General features: G+C 34.9%; 1 protein-coding gene across 3 annotated transcripts in view; it reads left to right on the top strand.

Moving 5' to 3' along the window:
• USP47 (ubiquitin specific peptidase 47) overlaps positions 1-24536 on the top strand; it is a 109625-nt gene that overhangs the window by 35118 nt on the left and 49971 nt on the right. For 2 of the 3 annotated variants that reach the window (XM_028116749.2, XM_028116748.2), the window contains exons 2-8: positions 7676-7879; positions 11897-12010; positions 13667-13805; positions 18888-18984; positions 20550-20695; positions 21658-21737; positions 24029-24178. In XM_028116749.2, the coding sequence (XP_027972550.1) occupies positions 7676-7879; positions 11897-12010; positions 13667-13805; positions 18888-18984; positions 20550-20695; positions 21658-21737; positions 24029-24178 (930 nt within the window). The remainder of the gene's footprint in view (positions 1-7675; positions 7880-11896; positions 12011-13666; positions 13806-18887; positions 18985-20549; positions 20696-21657; positions 21738-24028; positions 24179-24536) is intronic. The other variant, XM_028116750.2, reaches the window with a different exon arrangement.

Below are 24536 nucleotides of genomic sequence, written 5' to 3'. Positions count from 1 at the left end.
GAGAGAGCCAGGAAGAAGCTGTATTGCCCTTTCTACCCTGGTCTTGAAAGTCATGTTGTATATCACAGGAAGTCACTAAGGCTGACCCATAATTAAGGGGACTGGAATTAGACTCCTGTTCTTGCTGGAAGGCATGTCAAAGAATCTGTGAACATACTTTGAAGCCACCACAATGATATTTGAGCAAAGGAAGTAAGGACATCCAGGGGAAGAACATTCCAGGTAGAATGGACAGAAATGTAAAGACTCTTGAGGTTGGTGGATACCTGATGGCTTAGATTTGTTTATGGTTGAGTTCCCGCTGTAAAATGGCAGCTCCTTGAGGGCAAGGGCTTTGTTTACTGCTGTTTTCTGAGCACCTAGTAGTTGACAGATAGTTGTAGTTCAGTTCTTATTTGTGGAAGAGATAGCCTTTTGGCACCATGTATTAAAAATCCTAAAAACAAGTATATAACCTTTGATCTAGTAATTCTTTATTTGGAAAATTATCTTTAGGAAAAAAATTGTACAGATAAGCAAAGCTTAGTGAAAATGTGAAGGTGTCTAAATGCCCATTAATAGCCGATTAGTTAAATAAATTATGGTTTCCTTTGTAATGGAAGACTATGTAGAAACTAAAAACTAAACATTTCATTTCCTAAAAACACTTTTGGAGCAGAATTCAAATGATGGTGTACAGAATGGTCTTATTTGGTTAATAATTAACAATCTCCATAATAAATATATGCATAGAATGGAGAGGGATCTGATAGGATTTATGTCATATTGTTAATAGTTGCTATAGGGGTTATTTTTGAGTTGCTTGTTAAAAATTATGTACTGCTATTATAATGTATTTCTATTATAAAAGCAAATACATTTTTTTATTGATAAAGAATAGCATACAAGTTACTGTGAATAATAAAAACCACCCTTTGAAATAATACATTGGTCTGTCTTTTTATTAATTAAGGTGAGGGAAAACAAGATTTGTACAGAAAAAGTGTGAAATGATGTAAAACCGAGATTTTTCAGGAGATTATCTCTTGATTATAGGTTATCTTTTTTTTTCCTTTTGCATATTTCTATATTTCCTTAATTGGAAAAATAAGTTTGTCTCATAATAAGGAAAAGCTTTACATTGAAAGAAAATAGCTGTAGGTAGTAGTGTAAGCAGCCTTACTTGAAGATTATTTATCATGTGAAAAAATGCAAATTTATAAACCACCTAAATCAGGGATTTCTCGGTTTCCCCACAAAATTCCTTTAATGGACTCTAAATATTATGTGACTTAGGAAGAGAAAGACAAATACTGTCTGATCTCACTTACATGTGGAATCTAAAAAAAGAGCTTATGGAAACAAATTGGTGGTTGTCATAGGAAAAGGGTAGAGGAAATAGGTGAAGGTGGTCAAAATGCACAGACTCCCAATTGTAAGATAAGTAAGTCCTGGGGATGTTTTGTGTAGCGTGGTGACTATAATAGCATTACTGCCTGTGTATTTGAAAAGTTGCTAAAAGAGTAGATCTTAAAAGTTGTCATCACTAGGAGAAAAACACTTGTCACTGTGTGAAATGATGGATGTGTTAACTAAACTAATTGGGTAATCATTTTGCAGTGTATGCATATATCAGATCCTTATGTTGTACACTTTAAATTATTACAATGTTAGATGTTAATTATATCTCAGTAAAACTGGAGAAAATATTATGTGGCTTAGAACATTTGATTTACACCTAATTCTAAAGCTACTACTCTTTGTTAAAATGTGGTTGGTATTTTTCCATGCTAATATTAATCTTTATCACTGTGGCACAGGTTTTCAGTAACCTTACAAGAGTAATTGAGGACTAAGGTAAAAATTACAAATGCAGTTTATGAATAAAATCCTAGCTGGTGTACTACTTTAATACATATTTTGTTGCAAAAATGTCTTTAGCTTAATGGTTCTCATTTCATTGTCTTCTTTATTTTAAAGAAACAATTTGTAATTCATTTTGTTCTTATATACCATAGGATGTGTTTTGGAGATGCAGACAAAATATCTTTGATGAAATGAAGAAGAAATTTTTACAGGTAGACTGCTGATGTAATTTCTTTAGTATGATAATCAGCAGAACAAGTAACAGCATGTTAGTATTTTTATTTAATAACAAGGCATGTCTTTAAGTTTTATGCTTATTTGGCTTATTTTATTTCTACCTGATTTTCATAAGAAGAAAGCCATCTTAACTGAATATGTGTCTAGATAATCCCTTGTTTTAACATGTGAGTGAGGGGGAAAACATATAAAAACTATAGAACCCTTTGTTTTGACTTTCTGGTATGGTTGTCTGTTTTTTATACAGATATATTTCATTTTCTGAAGTATTAATAATGCTGGGATGAAATCATTTAATAATTTACAGAGTCAAATCCCAGAAATCTTATTTGAATAATTAAAACTATTACTTTTCCAGCAGCCTGGAATGCACTATAAACTTAAACTTTCTTGTGATGTAGCATCCCATTTTAAGTTTTACTTAATACCTCATTTTCCTCTGGTCCTTTGAACTCTATAGTTCTTTCTTCAAGGTGCTTCCTTTAATCTCTTGCCTTCTCTAAGTGATTTGTGGCAAGAGACCACTTAGGAAAACATCATATAACATTGTGGAGTTTGCTGAGCGGGGGCAGGTAGTAGAATGGAGTGGAGGGAGGATCTTAAAAATAATTTTTTTTTAAAATACAAGTTAGGGTCTTCATCACTGCCCCAGTTATTGTCACTTGTTAAAGTAAAAATGCAAATCTGAATGACGTTGATAAATTTAACAGATTTCAATCAGCAAAAATATTCACACTCTTTAGTTCTCTTTTTTAACCTATGCCAGTATTAACTGTGGATGCCCAGAAGGGTAATGTGCTAAGTAAGGCCTGTCTTTTTAGCTCATAGCAGCTTCTGTACCAAGAAGCAGACAGACCTTTGTGCGTGCGTGTAAGTTTGCAACCGTAATGTTAATCTTTGTAATAACGTTGAAAAGGAGGTCTTAAAAGAAAATGGGTTGACTATTAAATTTAGAGGTAAAGAGGTCCCTTTGTAATGTTTTAAAAGTCTTTATATTAATTTTTTTTCTTAAAAAATTCTGAATCTTGGTAACTTTGAATTTGGGTTGATATTAAGTTGTTTTCTACATGCTAATACCATTCTGAATATATGCCATCAATTATACACCTTGCCTTTTAAATAAGAAACACCTAGGAAGTGTCTTTTATGAAACAAAAATTATGGTGTTAATTTCAGAGAACGCAGGTTGAATTTAGAACTATTAGGAATGCCAAGAAAAGGAGATGACATGACTTAAGAGGTGAACATGCCTTCAAGCAGGCTCTGCGACCCCTCAGAATTTCTATCTCATGTTGACCTCTACAGGATGTCCCTAGCTGCGAACCTATCTTTGGAGGAAAATATGTTTAGAATGTTTTTATCCCACTGTGTTTTAATCTTTTATAAATAAGACTGTGGTGTAATTTTTTTTTACTCTTTTTCAAGGGTTCTTCAGACTTTGTTCGGAAATCTAGCTTTGTTTCTGCAGTGAGCAGAGATAGGCACAGACAGAACACTCTCTCAGCATGTTACTGTAACTGCTGTTGACCTTCCCCTTATTCTCACAAGTGTAATGCTGCTATGAGTTGTCCATAAAATAAATAGTTTTAATTTTATATTTTATGCCTTTTTTTTAACTGGCTAGATTTTCTGTGTAGGGAACTTTGTGCCCCTGTAATAGCTCACCTAAGATATATTAAATATTTTCCCAAGTGGAACATGCTTCAGGCTTTTCTAAAACTTTGCATTTATTTCCTCTCATTTTCCCTTACTCATCATAAAGCTCTTTGAACTCAAAAATTGTGCTCTCTTCCCTAAATTATGACATATCCTCAGATGCCTTACCTTAATGTCGGGTGTAGTATTTAAATGGACACCCTCCCTCCTACTACCAACACCACCATTACATCGTTTCCAGCTAGTGCTCAGGTGTGCTTCAATGTGCCTAAGTGTATTTTTCTTATCTTTTGCTATGGAACAGCCTACCTGAAAACTTAGTGGCTTAAGACAACTAGTTTATTTGTTCATAATTCAGAGGGATGGGATTTGGGCAAGGGCTCAGCTGATTAGTTTCTGTGCTTCATGTGGCATCATTGAGGATCATTACTTGGCTGCATTTAGCTGGTGGCTGGCTTTGGATAGAATGTCCAGGAAGGCTTCTCCATTATTAGGCACTCCAGTGCTCCACTAAGTGGCCATTTTCTCTCCCTGTGGATTGTTAGGGCTTCCCTGTAGCATGATGGTCCCAGGGTAAGTGGATTTTTTTTTTTTAACTCATAAGAGGGAATCTTCGTACAAAACCAGAAGCTGCAGATTTTTTAAGGTCCTGCCTTAAATCACACAGTGTCACTTGTAGTACATTCTGTTGGTCCTAGCTGGTCACTAGGCCCGTCCAGATTCATGGGAAAAGGAAAAAGAAATTGAGTGGCAAGGAATTTGTAGCCATTTATCATTTACCTCAAGGTGATAATGCTTTTTCTTTTGGGCATAAGTGGGATCAGCCAGGGGCAGAGCTCCAAAGAAAAGAAGAAAGGTAGCTACCCTATTTTCCTAATTCTAAGAAACACCTTTTACATTTAAATGTATTGTAAATCTGCATGTTTAATATAATCTTGTAGAGTTGTGTTTTTTTTCTTTTCTTGGAAAACTGTTGTAAAGTTATTGTTATACTTACTGATGATATCTGAGAATTGAAAGAAAATTTTTTTTCTTATTAGTTCCCAGATTGGGAGAACATGGCGGGGAGGAGAGAGGCTACGTATGAGTGTGTGATTAGTGTTGGCAGTAGTGCTATGAAAAATTTAAATGTAGCCTATGGATGATAGCCATATATTAGATTAAATTTGAAATAATGGGCCAGAATGTAGAATATAAAGTAATTAAGATTTATAAGTGGCTAGCTTAGAGCCTTAAAGAAGAACAGAGCTTTTTGTTTGTTTCAGTTATTTTAGAATTGAATTCAAGAATAAAATGTGATAGGCCCAGAAATTCTGCTTATAGGAATTTTAAGGAAACGGAAAAGTGCACAAAGTTTTATGTAGGTGTTCATCACAGTATTATTACCAAAGTGTAATAAAGTTTGCCTGAGCCAATAAAATGGAACTGATAGAACAAATTATTATTAATCTATGTAATAAAATACTATTCAGCTGTTAAAAATGCAAAGTTAGAAAAGCTTTGACAGGAAAAGATTACATGATATGTTTATAAGTAAAGAAAGAAATGACAAAACAGCATGTATATTCTAACCCAGTGTGTGTGTTCAAGAGTGTGCATGTATATGTGCGCATGTATGTGCATGTGGGCAAAATATTTGGAAGGATGTGCTCCAAAATGTTAATTGTATCTGTGTGTTAGGGCATTACAGATGATTTCCACTTTTTCCTTTTATACTTCCTATTAAAAAAATTATTTATATGCAGTATACAGAAAAGAAAGCCATTGTCATTCAAAAGAATAAAAGGCACACATGAGATTAAATTTTGTGTTTACTGTAGTACATTTAGTTTTCAGATGAGATTTCTTTGGGGATAATTTCCCCACATTTTTGAGTGGAAAGAGAGGAGGTATAAGAGTGCCTATACTTTGTGCTGATGTATTTGGGGAAAGAACTAGGAACAGCTGATATCTGGCCGTATGATGTTGCTACATCACCATTCTGATGTATTCTGATGTAAATCAACACTTCAGATTTCTGAATTCTTTGGTAAGGTAATCTTCCTTGCACCATCAAGTCCAGCCATCCGAGGTTTTAAAATCTGGCCCTATGGTATTTTCTATCTGGAAAACTTGAATCTACTTCTGAAGTATACTGTTGAAACTATGAAAGTGGATCTTTTGTATTTGAAATTTATTTTGAATTGTTCATTCTTTTACTATAAACCACAGTTTAAAAAGGTCGCTTTATGTTTCTCAGTTTGGGATTAAAAGATGTAAAACAATTAATTACACGTGTTGATATAACACCTTAAGTTTTTAGGTGAAGGCTTTTTTTCTCCTTTCTGAGAAGCATATTAGTAATGCTCTTTTTTGTTATCCTATTTATTTTATAGAAATGTATTTTCCTTCTTTTCATTTTTAAATGGATTATTATTTGTAATTAAACATTTTGATTTATCTGAAATATTATGGTAGCCAATCTGTTTTAAACATTATACTTCTTTTATAGAAATTTATTTCTGTTCTAAACTACTTGGATTAATCTTAATTTAAATAATCTCTTACAAACCCAAAATTATATATAGCAGAAACAAATTATAATTGTATTACTCCACCAAACAAACAAAAAAACCTTGTGGCTATCCTGTCTTCAGCACTAGTCAATGATAATTATTATTTAAAAAGGGGTTATATAGAAGAAATAAAAGGCTGGAGTTGATGTTATTGTAAAAGAGAAGGAAAAATAAATTATTGTATACAGCACCAGTTTGTACAGTTCATATTCCTGTAAAGCCTATTATGGGGATGGTGAGACATACCCCAGTTAAACGACTGCTGCACTTGATTTTTGAGGGAAAGCAAGAGATTTATGTAATCAGATTTGCGTGTTATTCTGGATTGAAGGAAGATAAGATTAGAAAAAGTTAAACTTCTCATGAAGCTATTGCCATAATCCTGTGTAAGATTTTGATTGCTGCGGGCAGGAATAAAGAGGAAGGGGATGGCTCAAGAAATATTCAAAAAAGGTGGAATTGATAGAATTTTGGTGATTGTGTGAGGTGAAGAAGAGGAAGATGCTCAGAACTCTAGTTTCAGCAAAAGTCAGTGGATAATGGTGCCATTCATAGAGTTTGACATTAAGGAGAAAGAGGGAAGGAATTTTTTGCATTCAAGTATCTGATGCAGCCTGCTACCACTGTGGAAAGTTGAAAAGAAAAGCAGTGTCCTTCAACAGCTTGAAAGGGAGGGCAGAGCCTCTCTGAGAAAGTCCCTTTGAAAACTTTTTGTCTTGATAATTACTGAGTTATTGCTAGATGAAAAAGAAGGAAGGAGAATTTGTGACCCTAACTTCCTTCTACATTGGTAATTGAAAAGTTTTTTTTCCCTTGCTTTTCCTTACCTGCCTCTGCTGACTGATCTGTTTAAATAAGCTTGTCAGCGCCCAACACATTGATAAATGGGGCCTTTAGACATGTCTGTAGGTACAGTAGCATAAAGATCAGGAGGCCTGGTTGCCTGTGTCCCTTAGGGATTTGCAAGTTGAGATGATCCTCACAGTTCCCTTTCTGTTTCTTCAGGAAATCCAGAGGTGCTTGATTTGACTGTGCTAGTGTGGTAATGATACATTTTTGGGGATCAGATTTTATTATTTTCAGCTGAAAATGACTCAAGTATACTGTCTTCATGGCTTGTTGACCATTGATGTACAGCGAAAGCAAATGCCCACAAGAATGTTGATTCTTAAATATGCCGCAGTTTCTCCAAAACAAACACATATGGTACTTTTGTGTTTGACATATCCATTACAGTGTATTTCAGACATAACAAAACAGTAATACTAACTAGGAGAAAATAATATTTTGAGGGATATTTTTATATTTAATCATAGAAAATATGGCTAATTGTAATTGTTTTGTTTTTCTTTAAAGATAAATAATGTTTGTTTTAATTTCAGATAGAAAATGCTGCTGAAGAACCTAGAGTTTTATGTATAATACAGGATACTACTAATTCAAAGACAGTGAATGAACGGATCACTTTAAATTTACCAGCTTCTACTCCACTCAGGAAGCTCTTTGAAGATGTGGCCAACAAAGTAGGCTACATAAATGGAACCTTTGATTTAGTGTGGGGAAATGGAATCAATACTGCTGATATGGTAAAACCTTAGACTTAAAGCATGTTCTCTTAAGCTGCTAATATGATAGTCATTATTGTTGTTATTAACGAATATATTAAATCCTGGTACCTTTTTTAATATCATAAGCAAAACTATAATAAATAATTTAAGAGCCTATGTGCAACTCAATAATTGGATCCTTCCTCATCCCTTTGCCTTCATTCCAGATTCAGTATTTGCTTATCCTAAAGTTTGTATAAGGACATTTTATCAGTTTTTTTGCTCATGTAAGAGGACTAGCATATTGTGTCAACTATGGAAAATTTTCCAACGTTTACTGCATGGGATGTTATTTATCATATATATGATATATGTAAATGTATAATATATATATATTTTAAGATTTATTTATTTGGGAGAGAGAGTGGGAGAGCACGTGCATGAGTGGGGGGAAAGGCAGACAGAGAGGGAGAGAATCTCAAGCAGACTCAGTGCGGAGCCCTTCATGGGGCTTGATCTCTTGACCCTGAGATCATAACCTGAGCCGAAATCAAGAGTTACACGCTTAACCGATTGAGCTACTCAGGTGCCCTTGTTCATCTTATATTTTTAAGCAGAAAAAGCAGGATATGGAATCATGTGTATTTTATAATTAATTTTTAGAAAAGAAGAGAAAAATTTATATAGAAAGAAAAAGGAAAGGAAGGATATGCAGTCATGTTAATAGAGATTATGTACCAGATACAGTGGTAGGCACCTGATCAAGAAGGTTGGTGGTATCATGACTTTTGTGTCAGAGATCTCACAGTCCTGTTGTAGAAATGATTGTACTGACAAATAATTACATTAATATGTTTGAAATACTATATCGTAAGTTTGAGTGCAAAGAGAAGGCATTGATCACTTTTGCATGGGAGAGTGGCAAAGGACACCGTTGAGTTGGATCTCATCTGCACTATTAGAATAGTACTGGAAAGAGTATTTTTTTATTTCCTGTCTCTGTCCAAATTACCCTGCATATTACTGTTAGAATTGTTTCCAGTCATCTTAAATTGTAGCTCTTAGGTCACCTTTCAGTTCAAAAGCCTTCAATGAGTACTCACTACCCAGAAAATAGAAATCAGATTCCTTAGGTTAGCAAGCTTGTAGACAAACTACAGTGGGTCCTTTAAGACTTTTGTAATCTCAACTTGCAGGTACTGGACTAATTTATTTTCTTAACACAAATTTCCATGCTTTTCTATCTCTGTGTTTTTGCTTATATTACCTTTTTCTGTCCTGTGTCATTGCTACTCAAGTTTTCCAGGAAGATACCTCTGATGGGAAATGAAATTGAATGTGTATTACCTCTGTGATATTTGGAGGGCAGAGTTTTAATTGGGTCTATAGAAGAATCACAGATGTTTGATGTTGCATGATTTGCCCTTAAAATCCATGATATTTTGCTTTCTGTTCCATAATATATGTACATTTTTAAAATGTGGAACTAATGCTTTACATTAACCAACTTTTTCCCCTCTGAAATTGATTAGTAAAATTGGTAGTCCAACAAAATATGCAAAGGGAAGTAATATTTAATCTCAAACTTCGAATACTCCCTGTTACATCACCATGTAACTTCTAATGTTGCCTCTTTTTTTTTTTTTTTTAAAGATTTTATTTATTTATTTGGCAGAGAGAGACACAGCGAGAGAGGGAACACAAGCTGGGAGAATGGGAGAGGGAGAAGCAGGCTTCCCGGCAAGCAAGGAGCCCGATGCGGGGCTCTATCCCAGGACCCCGGGATCATGACCTGAGCTGAAGGCAGACGCTTAACGACTGAGCCACCCAGGCGCCCCTGCCTCTTTTTTTAAAGGATAGTTCTGTACTGTCATGTATGTCTCCCCAAGTCTTACTTATTTTTTACTTTTAAGAAACCTTATATGGTGTGTCTTCATGCCACTTTAAAAGTAATCTCTTTGTCCCCCAGTGGCACTGTTTCTTCTGCTATGCCACTTATCATAGCATTCTTTTATTATAGTTGTTATTCATTTGTGTCTTTTCTATGTGGTGGAATGCATGTATTTTGGTGGCTGGGACCTCATAGTATTAATTTTGCGTCGTCCATAGATAGTCTTCCTAGGCACTTCAAAGATGTGTGTTAAATTAACATTTATGGTGGCTTTAAATAGATCTGTGTCGTGGTGCGCCTGGGTAGCTCAGTCGGTTATCTGCCCTCGGCTCAGGTCATGATTCCAGAGTCCTGGGATCGAGCCCTGCATCGGGCTCCCTGCTCAGCGGGGAGTCTGCTTCTCCCTCTCCCTCTGCCTCTCTCCCCGCTCATGCTCAAATAAATAAATAAAATCTTTAAAAAGAATAGCCCTATATCAGGATTACCTATTTCTCTTTCTTTAGCTATGACTGCTCTCAAGTACTTGACTTCTGTATGTTTATTTGCTTATTGTACATTTCTGTAAGTATACTCTTTGCCCTGCTTACTGCACAGTGCTGCATGAATGCTTTGTGAAAACCTAACCCATTTAGCTACCCACCACCTCATACACGTACATACATACATTTGTTGAGGTAAAACACCTATGTATTCCTGCTATATTATCTGATTTCTTATCAGAATGTAAAGGACCCAAACATACCTTTCCTCCCATGTGACTTCTCTTCACTTCTGATTTTCTTTTTTCTTTTTTAATTTAAATTCAATTAATTAAAATATAGTATATTATTAGATTTCAGTGATTTATCAGTCCTATATAATACCCAGTGCTCATTATATTACGTGCCCTCCTTAATGTCCATCATCCAGTTGCCCCCTCCCCCACCTCCCAGCTTCTGATTTTCTATGTCCCATTTTTCTCACAGATTTCTAGATGTGAGCCACTTAAGAGAGATCATATGTTTGTTATTTTATTTACTTAACACTTATTTTAAACTTACTATGTGCTTAGTATTGTTGTGGTATGAGGTTCTGTACAAGTATAACCTCATTTAGTCATTAATAACCACTGTATGAGGTAGGTTCTGGTATAGGCTCATGTCGTAGGTGAAGAAACTGAGTCATGGGGAAATGGAGTTAACTTGCCCAAAGTCACACAAATAGCAAGTGGCAACATTTTTTACAGTTAGGGTTTTTGTTTTTGTTTTTTGTCGTTAGTACTTACACTTTTTTTCTTAATATATAATGTTAAGTTCCTAAGAAAGGCATTTCCATAAAGTAAGTCCCCTAAGGAGGCATTCCTCATTTCTTGGAAGCATTAAAATCATTCTTTAGTATAACAAAATAGTTTTAAAGCAAAAGAATGGGGTGTTCATTTCATCTGTCATTTTTCTCAACAGTGAACTAGCGTGTGGGTGAGTCCCTACAGTAGACTTGGAGCACACAGAGCTCCATCTCTCATCCACCAACCAGAGTGGATCAGAATGAAATTGCCTTACCAAATCAAAGAGTTAGGTAAAGACTACATATCTTAGATGTTTAATTTTCAAAAGAGTGATGACTTCTGTCTTCCTGGGATCCTCTGGATCCTGGCAGTGGACTTTAAATAGGTTATCATTTACCTAGGACAGGCTGTTCCTTAAGGAGTCTTTCTGAAAGTGACCATTTTGGTATATTACATAATTAGTTTGGTTGGACTGCTTAGTGTGTTGCTTATCAGAGAATTCTCATTCATATATCAAAACATGTTTTTATAGTTACTTATATGAAATGATTGTTAGCAAATACATTTTAGAGAACATAGAAACATGTTTATAATTATTTTTTTGCGTAATACTTAACATTACTTCTTTACCTTTTTTCTCTCCAGTTTTTTTTTTTTTTAGATGTTGGGAAATGTGCACATCTGGGATAACTGTCAGTATATGCACTGTCACTGGGCTTAGCCATCCTAATACATGAGTAAATGAGTTAATTCCAAGTCTAGATTAACAGAATTTACCAGAATCTTTATTTAAAAAAGTAGTGTTTGAGCCTGAGAATTGTAGATTCATTTATGTATTACTTGTTTTATTATTATAATTAATGTTTCTCATAATCTGAGATATTTTATTTTATGCCCATAGGCTCCACTGGACCATACCAGTGACAAGTCACTTCTTGATGCTAATTTTGAGCCAGGAAAGAAGAACTTTCTGCATTTGACAGATAAAGATGGTGAACAGCCTCAAATACTGCTGGTAAACTATTTAGAAGCCTCGTATTCATAATTTTTGTGTACTGTCACTGTTGGGAAGCAGTATTCCAAAGGAAGGAGGAGAGATATAATTTGTGATTTATGTATAATAAATTATTTTTCTATTTTATGTTGGCTTTTTATAAGTGTATATGTTAACATGGTAACAGTGGGCATCCATAGCACTGTTGCTTGTGTATATAGTCTGTTGCTGCACTGGAAATGGGGGTTGCCATCTTCAAAACTACCACCATGACAGGGATGGGGTAGATCTGGGATAAGTTAAAACACTACAGAGATCTCCTACTGCGTTTCAGTGGCCTTCCTTTGGTTAAGCATTTGCTTGGTGGTTGTTAAGTCCTTGACAGTTATGCCTAGATTTTTCTGTATTTTAGGGTAGGGACAGACCCCCAGAATTCTCTATTCTGACATTTTTGCTCCCACCCCCCTCTTTCTGGAATAACTAGTTTTTCAAGTTACGTGCTTTATTTCTATTCTTTCAGTATTTGCCTAAGTTCATATTTCAGTAGGCTTTCCTGTCTGGTCCAGTGGCCCTAGAGATCTTCTAATCCAGTAACTCCCAATTTGAGGGTCCTTCCTAAAAAAGATCGAGAAAACCTGGTCTGCTTTACCTTGTTGTTTTACAGGCTGAGGAAACTAAGGCTCACAGAGTTGTTGTTTTGTTTTTTTTTTTTTAAGATTTTATTTATTTATTTGACAGAGAGAGAGAGTAGGGGGAGTGGGAGAGGGAGAAGCAGGCTTCTGCCAAGCATGGAGCCCGATGCGGGGCTCGATCCCTGAGCCGAAGGTAGCCGCTTAACCGACTGAGCCACACAGGTGCCCCAAGGCTCACAGAGTTTATGGACTTTTTCAGAATCCTTCTTTCAATGAAACTTCACTTACAGAAATCCTGCTATTTGATGCTTTTCATGTAGAAGTCTATTGTGAATTAGAATAGCTGTCTGGACAGTAGACAATAATTAAACACAGAACATCCATACTGAAGCAGTACTAGAAGATGCTCCATCTCATCGTTTTTTTTATGACATCATGAGAAGATCTTGATTAATCTGAATGACATTGAAATATAAATTAGTTATTTAGGGAACTCTAGATCTCTGGTTTGGGAATTCATGTTTTAAAATGCGTAGTAATTACTCTTCAGCTCGGTCTTAATTGCTTAAGCTAATTTTATATCCCTGAATCCTTTTTGACATCTTTGTCATTAGTAGGAAGTTTCTTATTAGAGACGGTAGGAAACAATCCATTTTATCCAATACTTCAGTGTGCCCTACCTGCCAGGTGTACTTGGCAAGGATGGTGTAAAAATGAATGACAGACCCTGTCATCAAAAGTTCACAATGGAACTTTCTCCTTCTGTTATATAAACAAAATTTGAAAGAGAATTAAGGGAAATTGCAAAAGTAAGAACTTTGAAAGGAGACATGAGCACCTCTCCCAAGTGTTTTACACTGGGCATCTTTTGAGCCTTCCTATAGGAAATGGTGAGGGTGTACATTCCTTTAAATGTCTTGGTGGTAATAGTAATGCCTTGTTTTTTTCATTGCCTCAGCAATTAGTATGTGTTTTGGTTTTTTTTTTTTTTCATTGTTTCAGCAACATATGCCATTCAGTAAATATTGGTTATGCTGCATTTTAGGAGGATTCCAGTGCCGGGGATGATAGTGTCCATGACCGATTTATAGGTCCACTTCCAAGAGAAGGTTCTGTGGGCTCTACCAGTGATTATGTCAGCCAGAACTACTCCTATTCATCTATTTTGAATAAATCAGAAACAGGTAAGTTTTATTATCATTACTGTGGTCGTTGTATTTTCATAAAATCACAGGGCATTAGACCCTGAGTAATCTGAGAGATCTCAAGCCTAATCATCTCATTTTATGGATTAGAAAACTGAGACCCAGAGCAAGATCACTAGTTAACAGAAATAGAACAGTAATGTGGTTTTTCTTTCCCTCAAGTCATTGTTTTCACTATATTGTTACTGCCACTATTTAGTAATAATGTAAAAAATACTGAATATTGTATTTTGAAGGAAGACTTTTCTCTTTGGTAATTTTCTATTTTGAATTTATTCTTAAATTTCTGAAGTTGACTTTGTTTGGAAAGAAATGTTTCCATTATATCTTTTTGGATTAGGGTAGACTGTGGGGGATACTTCCATTTTGAAACAGACACCTGCTGTGTCATCTTTTAGTTTAATCTGATCATATGTTTGAAACTAATCATGTAATTTTAATATTCCCGTTAACTTTTTTCTGAACGTTATTAAACCTAGATGTTTGAATTTTTTCAATTTATTGAGCAGTGAAATTGCTTTATTTATGTAAAGGTTTATTCCTTTACACGTTAAGGTTGGTTAATTGCCTAAATATAATCTGGATACTTGTATATAACATTTGATCTCACAGCAAACCTTTGCAGTCGATAGTGTATTATTCATGTTAAAAGAAGTGGAACCTGGGTTCTGAGAAGCCTTCAGTTGGCACAGCTGGTACTGCTAGGTGCGACTACAGAACCTCTACTTTTAGAACTTCAAAATAGAGATGGTTTTAAATATTATATGCAGGTATTTAGTATAAAAAGAAAACTATAGCATCATATTGCAAGTTTTCTCCTAATGTGATCTGTAATATTCTATCTACTATATTTTGTAATTAAAATGTAGATAATTTCCTCATAGTTGAACATTTGTACAGGCTTACCGGTGTGTTTGTTTTGGAAATACCAGTAAAAGCTGGTCATGTTTGGTATTTAGGATCATTTATATTAATAAAACTTTTGTCAGTCAAGTACCAGGAATAAAAGAGAATGCAAGATTATCTTCTTTTTCAGATAATAGGAGATAATAAAGTTGTTCATCGTTACACTGTCTACAGTAGTGATTCTCAAATTTTTATTTCTTTAAAAGTCATTTGGCGGGGGCACCTGGGTGGCTCAGTCGTTAAGCATCTGCCTTCAGCTCAGGTCATGATCCCAGGGTCCTGGGATCGAGCCCTGCATCAGGCTCCCTGCTCAGTGGGAACTCTGCTTTTCCCTCTCACTCTCCCCCTGCTTGTGTTCCCTTTCTCGCTGTGTCTCTGCCAAATAAATAAATAAAATCTTAAAAAAAAAAAAGTCATTTGGGGTACTTGTTAAAAATACGGGTTCTGAGGCATTACTTCCCAAAATATTGGTTGGATAAATTGCATTTTGTTTTAAATAAGCATCCTAGATTATTCTGAGATATTTGGAATACTTTGAGAAAGTTCCAGATTTAACAAATCAGGATTCTTGAACTATTTGTATTCTGACAACCAATTCAGTCCTTTATGTAGGAGTATTTATAAAACTCCTATTTTGTACTATGTACTCTGTGGCACTATGATGCCTATAAATTCCTAGAGACTGACTCATACTTTTAAAAAAGTATATAGTACATGCTCATTGTCATACTTTAAAATGAAGAAAGTGAAAATCACTGACAGTACTACTAGCAGAAACTACTTAATGGTGATTTTGCTTATTTCTGTTTTATCTTTCCTCCATATGTGTGTTTTTAAGAAAATGCGGGTATCACATGTTTTAAGTATTTTTTACTATGTGTTTTTTCCTTAATACTGTATGATAAGCATTTTTCAATGCTATTAAATAGTATTTTAATATACGGTTTTGAATGAGTGAAAAACTTTCATTGTATAGTTTAGATATTTAAGCAAATAATTACTGATATTATGAACATTCTTGTATATAAGGTTTTATTTTTATCTTTATTTCCTTAGGATAAGTTCTCAAATTGAATTACTAAGTTGAAATTTATTTAAAACAATTTTTATAGGCCTTTGTTCTAAATTGCCATGTAATCTCAGCCTTCATTCCCAATTATTGTTTCTCATACACCTCTACTCCACTCCTTTTTCCTACCTGTACATTTTCCTCCAGTTTTCTAGGGGTACTGCCTTTCTGAATTTAAAATAGTCTATAAGCATCCAAAGGAGTTGTAGTTTAAGCATAAATTTTGTTAGTGACTGTTGAATTTGCATTTTCCTTAAATTATTGTAAATTTTGGCACCATATACAGAATGTTTTTATTGGAAGATGCTATAATGATTTAGACTCAGGGCTCTAGGAACACATTTCTCCATAACGCAGGAGGTTTGGGGATTTCTTTCCTGTCTCCCTTGCGTACCAACCCCCCCCTCACCCCCCTGTCCCGGGGTAGCCAGCCACTGTTCATAGGAGGTGGTGGGGGCAGGTAGGGGTGGGGTATTGTGTATGTGAACATTAAGGGATAAGGAGCAGATTGAAGGCTAATGTGGACTTGTAGGTGGATAGAAACTATATAACTAGGGTGTTTCCATTATCTGAATCCATGATAACTGTCCTTGGCCAGTTTCTTTAACAATTCTTTTATTTGGGGCACCTGAGTGCCTCAGTCATTAAACATCTGCCTTTGGCTCAGGTCATGACTGGGATTGAGCCCCACATCGGTCTCTCTGCTTGGTGGAAGCCTGCTTCTACCTCTCCCTCTCCCACTCCCCTGTTCCCTCTCTCTCTGTCAAATAAATAAAATCTTAAAAAAAAAAAGGTTTTATTTATTTATTTATCATGAGCCGAAGTGAGCCGAAGGCAGACACTTAAACGACTGAGCCACTCAGGTGCCCCTAGTAAATAAAGTCTTTAAAAAAAAAAAATCTTTTATTTTACCAGCCCCAGGAGTTGGCCTGTTGCATTCTGCAGTCTTCATTTGGCCTATTTGATGCTTACTTCATTACCTGGTGGTTCCGTTCAGGATTTCTTTCCACATGTGCCCCTCACAGAATGACATGTTTTCACCTTCTTCTCCCTTAGGGGCTCACACAGTATTGGTTCACAGCTATTTCAGATACAGGACCCATTTGATAACAGTTGTCATTTGAAGTTTTTTTGATTTAGACAATGCTTAATGACAAAATATTTCTATTTTTCAGTAGCACTTTTATTAGTGTCACTGAAATCTTCATAGTTTTGGCAAATAGTATCTTTATGTAAGACACTGTTCATTCTGTGCAGAATGGTGCCAAATCAAGTACACATGACCATAGTATTTTCTATGTGATAGAGAGCTAAGTCAGATTTGACCCCTCCCCTCACAGCTGATGGGGAAGACATATAATAGGTCATTACAGAACAGTGAGCTGAAGGCTCCAATATGGATTAAAGACAGGGTGCTATGAGAATAGCTCAGGTGGGGGATGGTTAGGAATTGACATAGTTTATAATTCTATAACAATGTACAGCAGAATATATACAGTATTTTTTTTTTTTTTGAGAGGGAGAGAGAATTTTTTTTTTTTTAAGATTTTATTTATTTGACAGAGAGAGACACAGTGAGAGAGGGAACACAAGCAGGGGGGAGTGGGAGAGGGAGAAGCAGGCTCCCTGCTGAGCAGGGAGCCCCGATGCGGGGCTCAATCCCAGGACCCTGAGATCATGACCTGAGCCGAAGGCAGACACTTAATGACTGAGCCACCCAGGCGCCCCAGGAAGAGAGAATCTTAAGCAGGCTCCACGCCCAGCACGGAACCCAATGCAGGGCTCCATCTCACAACCCTGAGATCATGACCTGCGCCAAAAGCAAAAGTTGGACACTTAACTGACTGAGCCACCCAGGCTCCCCTATAAACAGAGTATTCTTAAATATGAAAGGCATTAGAAATTAAAACTTGAACCTTAGTCCAGAGTGAAAAGTGGGTAGCTACTTGATCTCTTCTTAGAACCATATAGATAACGTGGAATCTAGTCCTCTTTTCCACAACTGACCAAGGCTTATCATGCATATTTGTTTGTCCTTTCATCACTTTTGGCAATATTATTGTCTGCAGAGCCTACCATTTCTCAAGACATTTTGATAATTGAGGAATTGAAAAAGTATTTTGAAAAGCTTCAGTGAACACCTTCAGTGTCTGCTGAGAAAAGATTTAAGTGGTTTGTTTTTTTTTTTGGAAACACCCAAGTCATTCAGTATTAAGTGGTAGTAAATAAGTTTAATTATTAAGCAAAGTGTTTACCACATTTTGCTCATGTAATGAGGTATAACTAATATGATGAGACTGATTTTTTTTGGTGGATGTGTATCTCATAAACGGGGCCTGAAGCCTACTTCAAAAGAGAAATTCCAAAAATGTTCTCAACAATGGTAGCCATATTCCAATCAGATATATAAAGCTAAGTAATTTTAATCATTCACTTGAATTTTAAGTTCCTATAAGCTTTTCCTTTTTTGCTTCCTCCCTTCCCCACTCCCTCTCTCTATTCTTTCCTATTTCTGACTTCTCTTCTTACTTTATAGTCTTTGCATGTTGTGCTAATGTATATAGAATCTCATACTTAATGGGCTTGTTAAAATAGAGGAAGTCATTCTGAGTTTTATATAATGAATTTATCTCATATATTATTCTTGGCACAAATTGGTTTATAGAGCCTGATAGCATGGATAGCTGGTTCAGTTCAGTCTTCCTATTTTGGGTCTGTGATAAGTAAATATGTTTATACTTTTCCATTTTAATCAACAGCTTACCAATTTGGGGAACAAAGATTATTTTTATATCAAGTAAACATACTATATTGAAATATTCTTCTTTAAATTTTATTAAATGCTACATAACATCCATGCATATCTCTGGACACTTAACAAGATATCCTCTTTCTGAGAAACAAGGTTTACGTAGTGCACATTTTAGAAAAAGGGGTCTTTCTTATTGCTGTTGAAAAAACTAAAATAATTTCCAAGTAACCTTAACCTCTCAATTTTTACTGTGCATTAAATTCTTACTAAGTTTTCTTTTTGTTATTTTTAATGTAGATGCTGATTTATGTATATTTGTGTTTTCTTTTTAAAGGATATGTGGGATTAGTAAACCAAGCAATGACTTGCTATTTGAATAGCCTTTTGCAGACACTTTTTATGACTCCTGAATTTAGGAATGCATTATATAAGTGAGTATTCAAAAAAAAATTTATAAATAAAACTGATTTAAGAATGAAATTATAGATTTTAACTAATAAAGTCTAATTTACCTTCTTGTATTTATTTACAAAGTTTGGGGGTATTTCTCACTTCATAAGACGTCTTGAATAATATATAAGAAAAAGATCTTATGAGAGATTGACGTATGAAAAATTTGTGGAGAGAGAGAATCAGAAGTGTGTAGACCAGCAAAGGATAAAATTAAAAAGATTTACATTTGGGTTAAATTACTGTATTAAAGCTTTCCCTCACTTACAGCTTTAACATCTTTATAAAGAAATATGTTATCTGCTTTTTGAGATAATCTGAATATGTAAACCATATTCTTTCCTTTTACTTCTCAATTTAAGAAACAAAGTCATCTTTTAAACTTTCAAACTTTGTTTCTAATTAAAATATACTGCAGCTGTCCTTTGGGCGTGTGTGTGTGTGTGTGTGTGTGTGTAAGTGTCTAAGTGTGTAAAAGATGGTATATATACCAGGTACTTTAAAATGCTCTGGAGGAAATCCATATTTAAATAAACCCTAAAAGTCCCAGAAAGTTATTTTTATGAGTATCTTATTGTAATACATTAATATACTCTTGTTTTGTATATTTTCTTTAAGGTATGCATAACTTATTTTTTTAAGACATTTTAAAGTACAGATTAACTGATTTTTCCTTTTTTGTGTTACTCTTGAATAACATTTTGAAATTACCATAAATATGTATTTAAAGTATTTTTGGAGCTTTTAATATTGGTTGTGTTGCTCAAACAACATTATCATTCCATTCATACGGAAGCTCATCATCTGAATTTACTTGTGAACGTAGACATTGTAATGAATCCCTTTGTACCCGTCACCCAGCTTTGAATATTATCAACTCATGATCAGTCTTTTTTATCTAATACCCTCTATTCTGATTATTTGGAAGCACACTCCCATTGTGTCATCTATAAATATATCACAGGTCAGTGCTAATAAGGTTTCCCTGATTGCTCATAATTTTTTTAAACAATCTGTTCAAATCAGGATCCAAACAAGAGCCATACAGTGCAATTGACTGATAAGATTCTTAATCTTTTTAATCTATTTTTAATTCCCTTCCATCTTTTTTTCCCCTTGCAGTTTATTCCTTGAAACTATATATATTGAAAACTGACGTCCTTTCTCCTATAGTTTTCCACAGTTTGGATTTTGATAGTTGAATGCCATAGTGTCATTTAATATTGTTCTGTTCCCTGTATTTTTATGAATTAATACTTAGGACAAGAGTCTTGATCAGATTCAAAATCTGTAATTACTTTTAGATGAGCTTTGCCTTTCATTAGTGTTGCCTTCTTATGTCTTTTCTTGTTAAAGTCTAAATTTCTTCCGAATTTATGAATTAGGGAAAGGCTCCTATTTCATTAGATAATAATAGCTTCAGTTAATATCCAAATTCTGTATACCCCAAGAGTTACAGCCTTATATTATTACGATGTTAATATTAATGATGCTTTAAAGAATAAAAATGTTTTGTAAATAATTTTCAAATATTTTATTTCAATAGGTGGGAATTTGAAGAATCTGAAGAAGATCCAGTGACAAGTATCCCATACCAACTTCAAAGGCTTTTTGTTTTGTTACAAACCAGCAAAAAGAGAGCAATTGAAACCACAGATGTTACAAGGAGCTTTGGATGGGATAGTAGTGAGGGTACTATTTCTCTTGTAATGATAAGTGTTTCTAATATTCAAAGGAATTCTGGGAGACAATATTATAAACAAAATATATTAATAGCTTAATTGATTTTATGATAAACCTTCTCGTTGCCTTTTGCTGGGATTTAAAAATAACTTATTTTGGGGGCGCCTGGGTGGCTCAGTCGTTAAGCGTCTGCCTTCGGCTCAGGTCATGATCCCAGGGACCTGGGATCAAGCCCCACATCAGGCTCCCTGCCTGGCAGGAAGCCTGCTTCTCCCCCTCCCACTCCCCCTGCTTGTGTTCCCTCTCTCACTGTGTCTCTCTCTGTCAAATAAATAAATAAAATCTTTAAACCCAAAACAAAACTTATTTTTAAAACTTAAGCACTAGGGGTAAATTTTTGATCAATTAAAATTTTTTTGTAAAGTAAGTTTGGTTAAAGTCTGTTTTTATGCACTTAAACTAAAATTTTTAGTTCTAGATTTTTCTTAACATTTCTTAACTACAGTGAAACAACAAAAATAGCAAATATCATAGCACTGTAAAGCATATGTTACTTAAAAACCCTTGATTGTTTTCCTTGTGATTACCTTTTCATGACTGTAATGTGTAGTTTGTGTTCTTTTTTAAATTTAGAATTATTTTGTATAGACTTTTCCATACTTTTTTTTTATTTTTAAATTTTTTTTTGAAGATTTTATTTATTCATCTGAGACACAGAGATAGAGAGAGAGAGCGTGAGCAGGGAGAGAGGCAGAGGGAGAGGGAGAAGCAGGCTCCTCGCTGAGCCAGGAGCCCAATGTGGGGCTCGATCCCAGGACCCTGGGATCATGACCTGAGCTGAAGGCAGACGCTTGAGCCACCCAGGCGCCCCGACTTTTCCATACTTTTAACAGTTTGCTTTTAAACAACAAATTAATGTTTCATTATACTAAATTTAATGCTGTTTTTAATTAAATTTTATTTTAAAATAGCTTGGCAGCAGCATGATGTACAAGAACTGTGCAGAGTCATGTTTGATGCGTTGGAACAGAAATGGAAACAAACAGAGCAGGTAATTCATCTCAGGTTGAAGGGAATGTTTTATAATAAATCATTCATAAGTGACTTTTATTCTATTGAAATGTTTTAAAACTCTGGCATTAGTTCAGTTGTTAAAGTGTTGAATGGGGAATTGAAAGTACTAGGTTCTCATTTGGCCATTAACTGAGTCATACAGATCCTCATTAAACCATGCTAGACCTCAGTTTCCTCATCTTTAAAATAAGGAAGTTGGTTTCTATGATCTAGATGGTCTCTTTTTAACTGAAAACTATATAATTCATATATAAATATATACCTACATGTGTATGTGTGGTTTTTTGGGGATGATTTTTGAACAGTATTTTCAGATATTTACTAAGTAAATTACATGTATTATAATCTATAGCAGGTTGGGCGCCTGGGTGGCTCAGTTGGTTAGGCGACTGCCTTCGGCTCAGGTCATGATCCTGGAGTCCTGGGATCGAGTCCTGCATCAGGCTCCCTGCTGAGCAGGGAGTCTGCTTCTCCCTCTGACCCTCCCCCCTCTCATGCTCTCTCTCTATCTTTCATTCTCTCTCTCAAATAAATAAATAAAATCTTAAAAAAAAATTATAATCTATAGCAGATTAAGTATAGCTGAGTATTACCTTCATTTTGACCAAGGAGGTATGCTTTTGACACTTAGGATTCCTCTTAATCTGACTCTGTTCTTCTTCCAGTAGAAAAAGAACAGGTAAGAGGTGGGAAGAGCATTCGATATATTATTGTGGTATGGTAAGGCAGAACTGGGTGGGGCTCAGAACTCAGGAAAGAGAACTCTAATGATGGGGGTAGGGAGGGGGGTGGTTGGGGAGGGATCACAGGGATGAAAAAGGAGGAAGATTCTGGAAGATAGCCTGGAGAGTCTGCTGTCTGATTGGAATTATGATGATGGCTTGGGCCAGAGTTTTCAGACTGTAGGTTGTGATCCATTCATGTGTTATAAAATGAGTTTAGTAAATCTACATCCACACTTAAAAAAATGGACTAGTATGGAAAAGTGTAAGAGTAGCACAAAAGTAAGGGTATTATTTTGTGCAAATTTTGTTAGAGTTAGATGTACTGGGTTGAGATATACATTATTTTCTTACTGTGGGTTATTATCAAAACTGTTTGAAAAACACTGGTTTGAACCACTTAGAAATGCCCTCTCAGATGCAGAAAATATAATCAGTTATGACTGAGGCAGATGAATGAAGAAGGCTTCATTAAATAAATGGCGTTAATATAGACAATGATGACGGGTCCTAGTTTGAAGGCTTATAAGCCCTAGACATTTGAAGAGAGACAAATTTATGAAAGAGGTAAATTGTAATACACTTTCCTTCTTTTCCATTCTTCCTTAAGAGATACTGAAAAAAAAAATTAAGTTTACTTAGTGACCTGGTTTCTCTACCTAGTCCTATTGTATTTTAGTAACTTCATTTATATGGTATTAGGGGCTGTTTCTTCTTCATAGGTCTGAAGTTACTCTTCCCCTTTTTATATCCCTCTTTGGGTCAGCACTTCCACTAAAAGATCAACTGAGGCATTCCTGCTGCATACCCAAATTTTGGTACGAGAATTTTGAAGCAAGACATTCACTTGGAGGGTTCTTACTAAAGGAATTACCTGCCTTTTTTGGGACAGAAGCCCCAGTTGGCTAAGATTGGGGACTTAGTGAGAGATCCATTCTTTTAAATGAGGGTATTTTGATGGAGATGGAATTTTTAAAAAATTTCTGTACATTTTTAAAGGAAATTTGCTGTATGTTTTCCCTTAAAATTGCTTTATGTATATTACTGAAATTTAAAAAGTTTTATTTGCACCTTGAGCTAGAAGATAGGATTTTAGGAATCAGAATATAATATTGTGAGAGGTGGTATACATGTGTAAAGCTATAAAACTAGCTGGCTATTTAGTTAGGTAATTATCAACATGCCTAAAGTGATAGATTAGGTGTATTCTCAACCTAATGAAAAGATAATATGAAGCTTAATATAATAAATTGGTAACTGATTTCAACAAAACATCTTAGTAGTAGAGTTTTTAGTGATAAGACAATTGAACTAGTTAAGTTTTGCACATTGGTTCTTAAATTAGTGTTAATCTAATTTTATTGATTTTTAGTTAATTTTTGTCAAGCCTTCATTTTTTTATTAGAATTTTAGATAAATCTTAAAGCTTTCTAAAACTTCAGCAGTAAAGAATGAATATCCTTTGAAACTTATTTTTAAAAGTAGGAATTTTTGTGTATTTTAAAAATAAATTTTAAGGAATACTTTTTAATGTTCTTATTTTCAGGCTGATCTTATAAACGAACTATATCAAGGCAAGCTGAAGGACTACGTGAGGTGTCTGGAATGTGGTTATGAGGGCTGGAGAATCGACACGTATCTTGATATTCCACTGGTCATCCGGCCTTATGGGTCCAGTCAAGCATTTGCTAGTGTGGTGTGTACCTTTCAGCTGACTGCTTGTGTACCATACACAGAATACATAATAGCACAGTGGTATAATCTGTTGTAAGTATCATCCTAGATACACCTTCTTGGGTTGTTAGTAATTCCTGCTCTTAAACTAGCAAGATCTAGAAGATTTTTGACCCTTCAGTGAGTCCTAATAGTGCATGTATAAAAGGGAAAGTGAATTCAATGTACTGCCTCATGGTTCAGTATTTTATTCTTTCTGATAGATGACTAGATTATTTCACTTTATCCTTTTTTTTTTTTACCTCTAAACAGTCTGTTTTATAAATGCTTTTTTTGTGACCATTTTTTGTATCAGAAAGTACTTTTTGTTTTGTGTACAT

Source organism: Eumetopias jubatus, unplaced genomic scaffold (assembly GCF_037043125.1).
Source record: "Eumetopias jubatus isolate StellerSeaLion01/CBP00866 unplaced genomic scaffold, mEumJub1_p1.0 scaffold_13, whole genome shotgun sequence".
Taxonomy (NCBI): Eukaryota; Metazoa; Chordata; class Mammalia; order Carnivora; family Otariidae; genus Eumetopias; species Eumetopias jubatus.
The sequence above is the reverse complement of the archived record's forward strand: the minus strand, read 5'-3'. Positions and strand labels throughout refer to the sequence as shown.